The sequence below is a fragment of the Saccostrea cucullata genome, unplaced genomic scaffold, assembly GCF_032062105.1.
Source record: "Saccostrea cucullata isolate Sc308-1 unplaced genomic scaffold, CSIRO_AGI_Scuc_v1 ctg16987, whole genome shotgun sequence".
Lineage (NCBI taxonomy): Eukaryota > Metazoa > Mollusca > Bivalvia > Ostreida > Ostreidae > Saccostrea > Saccostrea cuccullata.
Window position 1 is genome coordinate 1 of NW_026940429.1, and position 7,664 is coordinate 7,664.

The 7,664-nt window shown below is 33.2% G+C and overlaps 1 protein-coding gene across 1 annotated transcript; it reads left to right on the top strand.

Annotated features, from left to right (window-relative positions):
- The first annotated feature begins 654 nt into the window (after nucleotides 1–654).
- Nucleotides 655–2,610, top strand: LOC134255406 (multiple epidermal growth factor-like domains protein 10). The gene is made up of 5 exons (XM_062737924.1): nucleotides 655–683; nucleotides 765–814; nucleotides 960–1,202; nucleotides 1,516–1,633; nucleotides 2,583–2,610. The coding sequence occupies exons 1-5, from the start codon at nucleotides 661–663 to the stop codon at nucleotides 2,608–2,610; spliced, it is 462 nt and encodes a 153-aa protein (XP_062593908.1). The 5' UTR covers nucleotides 655–660.
- Nucleotides 2,611–7,664: the final 5,054 nt, after the last annotated feature.

Consider the following 7,664-nt stretch of genomic DNA (forward strand, 5'->3'; position numbering starts at 1 on the left):
AAATATTTTAGGTTTGAGGGGTCAACACAGGTTATTGGAAAATAGTTAATGATTTATTAAAAATTATATTGTGGCTGTGTATGTTTATGTGTGTCTTTTACTTCTTAATTTTGATGTATCTTGCGATGAATCTCATGATTCATAATTGATCAATTATGTCTGATCCCGACTACATTGTGTCGTAAAAACATAGCGAACAATACCCTTTAAGGTCTATCTCCATCTCTGAATTCCTAAAAGTCTGTATGAATGTAACAAAAAGATATTATTAATACACCATTTAATCTGTTACATCACGCAACGAGGAAATATTTGAATAAAGTCAATAAAATATCACAGAAATAAGTATCTCCTATCTTGCACTGGCTTCATACTAAATGAAACATTTTTGATCCCGCCTACATCGTGACGTCAATTGCATTAGGGCGGAACAATATGCGTTAGGTCTATCTCAATCTCTGAATCCTTGGAAGTCTGCACGAATTTAACAACTGAGATTATTATTGTCCCATATAATCTGTTACATCAAGCAACAAGGAAATACTTCAACAACGTTAATAAAATATTAAAGAACAGGGTCAACTTTAAAAATATTTCTATGAGCCGAGAAGAAAGATGGAAAGTTATCAAGTACTATTGTTACTTTTGCAAATGCCAATCATGAGAGGATGTGTGGACAATGGGTAAATTTTACCTTAATCATATAAAAAATTCATTTGACTCTCGTATTTATACAGATTTCATATATACAAAGTTACTTTCAGGCCACAGAAATGCTGTTCTAATTACATATTTACTGAAATGGGCTGCATTCGTACGTATTTGTTTTAGCTGATTTGAATTTTTGACTGCACAATAGATATTAAATTAATTAATTAAATTAATGTATGCTATGATCACATTATACACAAGCACATGCATCAGTATTCTGTACATCTCTTCTCTCCAAAAACATTTAGCCTGTGAGCCTGGTACATATGGAACAAACTGTTCAGAGGCGTGTCCTGATGGTCAATATGGAGTGAAATGTTTCTATGTGTGTAATTGTACAGAGGGAGAGATCTGTGATAAAAAGTTGGGGTGTGTGGAATCTGCAAATGCAACAAATGGTTCAACATATAACATTGGTGGGATAACAATATTGAACAACGAGTCTGAGGAGTCACTCCATACAACTGAGGCAAAATTTGATTCAACTGAAGGTAAAACTATAAAGTCTATTGAAGTGATGTTCAGCCTACTCTAATGTACATTATATATCGCTTATTAAAAATACCGTAGATTGGCAAATATTCACGATGGTTTTAATTTCGCTATGTTAGCGATCATTTTCCCGCGAAATTAAACCCATGGTGAATGTTATTATTAGTTGTTAAAAGCGTTTAAATGCTTATACGAAATTTGAATCAGTTTCTTAAAGCGTGAAATTAAAACCATCGCAATTGGTACTATTTGAGATATCGTGAAAATTTAACACCGCGGAATTAAAACGATTTACAGTACTTTGTTTCAAAGATACAGAAGCACACGTTATTCTGGATGGTGTCCAAAGCAGTGACGTCATTATCATTGGAAGCTCTCTTGTGTCCCTTTGCACCATTTTTGTTATCGGTTATTTTTTCTTTTCTAAAAGGTAAAGTTATTCTACAATATTATTACATCCCATACGATTTTTTTTCTCTCGATTAAACAGAAAGAGGTAGATTCATTTACTCCATAAAATGGTCCTGCCATTATACCAATTAACTGACCAGGTCCTTACGTCACATTTCGAACATAAACATAATGTGGAGACTTAGTGCTTGCATTTCCTATGGAAATACATTACCTCTGAGAGTCTAAGCTTTGATACTCAGGTTAAGTGAAACTACAATGTTCTTGAATTTTTAAGAAAATGAGTGAATGTGAGCATCTTCAACTATTGTTTAAAATAGGAGCCCATTCGCCCCGCGATCCCAAAATTTTTTTCATGTATTAGAATCTTCCAAAACAGTTCTTTTATTATATAGTTAAACATTTTAGGTCAGAGGGAGGGTGTTATGTAAAATAATCAAAATCGGCTTAAACGTTTTGCCATTTTAAAAGACATTTTCAAGATTTGAGGAAATTTGTGACGTCACAATACATGGATTAGAGAAATTAATACATCATTTTAATTTGATATGAAGCTACCAAGGGTGAAATTCAACATATTTTCAACTAAAAATGAGTAGTTCTGATTTTTCAGAAATTCACAGGGCCAAAAAGGCCAAAGGTGAACCTTGATCTTTCACTATATGACGTTGAACCCTTTACTGGGCAAAGTCACAGTGCAGAAAGAACAATGCATATTAGACAGTCTAGATTCTTCAATAAAAAAAAATAATCCCATAATATTATTGGAACAATCAAATTTTTTTGCAATTATTTCTTTGACAATTGATAAATATTAATTAATTAATTTCTAATTTGTTTAGGGCTTTAAAAAGAAAACGAAGAAGTGAGTAATATTTATGGAGTCTCTAAAATACAAATAGAATGAGGCATGAGCTTTGTACAAACTAGCTTTTGATGATAGATTTTCAAAATGAAATATATTTCAGAGAGGGGCAGACCTCTTCCAGTGTCTGATGTCAGAAACGCAGACTACCTCATGGGAGACGACTGTGTATATCATAAAATAGAATCTATATGTGTCGAGGAATCTCCCCTCCCTCTAGCCATCTCCGACCCACTCTACGGCCACAAAGATGATCCTGTTTATCATACCCTTTCTCTCAGACTAGATCTAAGGAATGAAACGTTTCTAGATCCGCCATGTATCTGTATTGGACCAAGGAAGCCCCACTCAGTATCCAATATTAATGTTCATAGCGCGTACGAAGAACCCTCTATTAGCCTAATGAAACGTTCTCATTCGGAGGGAGAGTCAGATTTCTCAATGAAAACGAATGATGAAGGAAGTACAGGTGAGAACATTGTAGATATTCCACAGAGGAAAAGATCTCAGAGTTGTGAAATAACGAGACATCTAAATCAAGATGGTCTCTTAATAAGTGAATGTGCCGTTCAAGATAGGAACAATACTATACCTAAATCGAGTAGGGAAATTGAAATAGCCCCAGCATACGGTGACGATCCTTATTTAGGCGAAAACGATAAAAGAATATTGAAGAGCAACTTTGACGAGCAGCAGTCTACATTAAAAATAAAAGCAGGGGATTCTGCTTTAGTTCATCAGATTGATCAAGTGGACATGCCTCCAGAGGATGCAGACCTAGGAAATTCCAGGGAGGATGAGGACAATAAAATACAAATTGCTGACGTCTGTGAACAAGAACAAACTAATGGAGACCGTTGTCTCTTTATAGATAAAGAACGGAACGGAAGCCAATTGTATGAAGATGCAGTGAGTTCTTATCCAAACAATTCACATATCGGCACAACACCGACTGATGGGGATTCCAGTACTGATATTATTGAAGAATAAAGATAGAGTTGTATGGGAGTTTCTGAGAGTGACAAAACGTAACATTATTTATAAGAATTAAAAATTTTAGTGGAGAGTGAAATTGGGCAAAAAGTTCAGGATTCTATTTAAATTGCTATTGTAAGAATATCTTATTGCATTCCTTTTAAAATGATTAAACTCAGTTTCAATATAATGTACCAAATAAAAGTTATAAGGATAATAAAATTTTAGTCTTGGTCTTAAATTCGTTTGGAAATTGGGCCCCGGAGTCCGATGATAACGTTTCTGACTTGGACAAGTGCTTATTATCATTATATATGGACTTACATCAAATATACAATAGCACAGGAATTGTTTTTAAAAAATATGAAAAACCATATGATAAAAAACATCATTTATGATAAGTTCTGTTAAAAAAAATTTCTATGAACATCTTAAATAGATTAAAATATTGAAAGGAAATATAAAATTTTAAATAGATATAATTTGAAATTTATCACTTGACACTTAGCATATAAGGATCATATTAGTATGTTATTTTGGGATCAACAAATGAATAGGCAATATAATCTATTTAAAAAAGACGATCCTTTTTACTAGGAAATAAATCTAAATAGACTTGGACGAGGTTGTGTAATTTTTTTGAACAAGCATAAAAATATTTATAACCAATGACAATTCATAAAGGAAATGAGAAACAATTTTTTTTTCCTCTGCGTACCCGGAAATTTATTTGACAATAGATGGTTTGACTTTAAAACTTAAACTAGGTCTCAAGAATGCATGAAGAAGGACCAATAAACCTATGACTTTGCTAATTGCTTAATAAAAAAGAAAAAACTGTGTATTTTTTCCACTCTGTCACGAGGACCGACCCTCTGATGAGAGAGAGTAAAAGTTCTCAATATTACAATTGTAGGTCGCCTTACTAGATTTTGATAATGTACATGCACAACTGAATAATCAATTTAATAAAATATATATCAAGGAAACATGACTTATGTTTCCTTTTGTCTATACATTTTTGATAACCTTTGGGAAAAAAATACATCCAGATTTTGAACTCTTACACGTTAAATAAGTAATATTGATTTATGGACCATAATAAAATGTTCAAACGTTATTTTTCGTTAGCATTACTTTTTGTCCCCCGCTTGAAAAGTGGGGGATATTAATTTGGGTCTGTCCGTCCGTCCGTCCGTCCGTCTTTCTGTCTGTCTGTAACGCTTTCGTTTCCACATATATGATATCTCGAGAACCCTTTGAGCTTTTGCAATGAAACTTTGCATAGCAACTCCCTATGGACTAAAGAAGACCCCTATTGATTTTGAGGTCAAAAGGTCAAAGGTCAAGGTCATAAATTCGCAAATTCTCTCTGTTATAACACTTTCGTTTCTGCGCGATATCTCAAGAACCCTTTGAGCTTTTGCAATGAAATTTTACATAACAACTCCCTGTGGCTTAAGGAAGACCCCTATTGATTTTGAGGTCAAAAGGTCAAAGTTCAAGGTCATAATTGTATACATTCTGTTTGTGTGTAACACTATCGTTTTCGGGCGATATTTCAAGAGGATGTTAGCTTTTGCAATGTAATTTTATACCAAAAGTCCTTAGGACCTCTCTCACCCTTCTCAAAGTGTCCCGCCCCGTTTGTTTTATTAGTATTGATTGGATTACATGTCGCTATTTTTAGCACAGGGGCATGAAGGAGAGTTGTTACGTATAAAACAGGTTCTCGGCGGACTTTATATTCTTATTACATCTATTAGAACTGTTTACTAAAGGTTAAATTAGACAACATGCATTATGTAAAATTTTGACAATATATCGAACGTGAATATATAAATGTATGTGACTTAAAGGGGGAGGAAATAAGCACCTCCTTCAAATTTACCTGGTTTTAGAACCTCTGTCAATCATCTGAAATTAAGCCTGGGATTGGATACTTTGATTTGATTGACATTTAGTTTGCTGCTGTTGTGTATATCTTGTGTACCTTGTCTGGAGATCGAACCGACCATCGAATTAACTTTCAGAATTTTGATGCCTACCGCACTGTATGCCAACGTGATAAAGAAGCAATCAAATCGTTCTTTTCTTTTTTAATTCATAAGAATATGCCATGAATATAATCAATCTATCAAATAATTAAATAAATGACAAGAAAATCATGGCTATATAATATATATTATAAAATTAATTTTAAAAGGGAGGATTTCGTATCACGATTACAATCGATAATTTTAATTTCCGTGTCAAAACATGAGTTAATGTACATTTATTCCTCCATTAATTAACAAAATAAACCGACCTGCGTTTGAAGCTAGTATCATGGAATTAAATAAAATTATTTTTTAAAACAAGTATGACAACATTGTAACATTGTTCATGAGTCAAGCGAATTTATATTTATAAGACAAACTTGCTGTACGTGTCACTTTTCTTCGAGACATAGTGACGAAGTTACGGTATAATAATAAGTTTTAGAAGAGAAATTACTCGGAATATAACATCTTGCTTTGGATTTTTAATGTTTGAAATTAATAATGAATTCCGAAAGAAAAAAAAGATGCAGATGATTCTTTTCCCGTTTCATAGCTGTCGGGGAATCAACCCCAACCATGCGTTATGGAAAAATCAAGTAGGGTTTATCTTAAAAAGATATTTATTTAGACAATAATATTTCTACTTACCATTTTATTCTCAAAACATCGATTCTAAGTTTCATTCTCATTTACGTAGAGACTGTTTTATGATTCACTTTCTTCTTTCGATTTGCGTAGACGACGTGTAATTTGAATTATTTACTTCCCTTTTTGTCGCCAGATTACAACGACAGATTTTGATGCTAAATGTATTTTCATTATTACACTTCATTAAGAAACATACTGTATGTAAAAAAAAAATGTCGAATTATTAAAAATATTAATTATTTTAAAAGAAAGAAATAGAGAAGGATTCTGTCTGCAACAAAAAATGCTTTATTTCGCATTTCAATTCATGAGCTAAACATGAAAAAAAAAACGGCCTCGGTTTACAAAGTCGTAGGAAAACACATACAGGTAATACACTCAGGGTCTCAGGTAACATCCTGTGTATATAGGTAGTATACACAAACCAGCGTCGTTCCCTCGGGGCTTCTCAGCCGCTTCGATTAAGCTCCACCCCACACCAAACTTACCTGAGGAAAACCGTACGGTTGAAAACCTCGGCCTTTAATGTTCGTATATAATTTTCCCCAGATAACGCGGCTCCGTGGTCTAGTGGTATGTCTCTCGCTTCACAAGTGAGAGGGCCAGGGATCGAATCCCTGATGATCCAATTTTTTTTTTCGAAATACATTCTTTTTACTAAATGATAGTATTCAGCATGTGAAATGAAAAATTTATGAGGTCTGGCTTGTACAAATACATAAAATCATCATTACAGTGTGATAAATATTCCATAGTAAAAGAATCATCTACACACATAAAAAAGAATAATCAATCAAACCTTTATATCCCTATTGGCATATTTTATTTGCTTCAGTATACATTTAATTATTCTACAAATTCAGTCATTACGAGGATCATATCAATTAAGAAATTAAAAAGAAAAAAAAAGGTTCCATGCTAAAATTGTTCAGGTACTTTAGTGTACATTCCAAGATGCTTTTCCAGATTGGACTTTTGGAATGAATCTGCCCCAAAAAAAGAAGATGGGTGAATAAGGCGGGCAGAATGCCTATAGTGCGACAGATAAGAAGTGAAAATTTTAATCTCAATTGAATCCAAATTTTACTGGATATTTCATCTAATATTAAAGTATACTTTGTGTTAAATCTCTACAATTTACAAAAATCTCACAAAGACTAGAAATATTTGCCTATGAAAAAGCTTTCACACACTAAAAAGAACAAAAACGATCATTTTCTCATACTTACACAAAATTTTTCAATATGGGTGGGTCTTCTCTCCATTTTTTTGAAAGATGATCCTAAAAGTTGGTAATAAAACACACATTTTTTGGTTTTCAAAAACATGGAGCGAAGACCCACTATACCTTAAAAGTACACTTTTATGACACAACATTAGCATCTTTCCGAAAAATACTTCAAGTCCATTAAGTCGCGGGTCATATCACAAACCTGATTTAAATGCCTAACATCTTCATGAGCGGTGTAGCATAGTGGTTAACGCGTTAGTCTCAAAGCAGTATGCTATTGATAAGTCGG

What these genes read in the sequence shown, in the direction of transcription:
- LOC134255406 (XM_062737924.1), top strand. Translation starts at nt 661, where the DNA reads ATGAGAGGATGTGTGGACAATGG. An exon ending in AGAGGATGTGTGGACAATGG is followed by an intron (nt 684 to 764) that starts GTAAATTTTACC and finishes AGTTACTTTCAG; the next exon opens with GCCACAGAAATGCTGTTCTA. An exon ending in TATTTTTTCTTTTCTAAAAG is followed by an intron (nt 1,634 to 2,582) that starts GTAAAGTTATTC and finishes AATATATTTCAG; the next exon opens with AGAGGGGCAGACCTCTTCCA.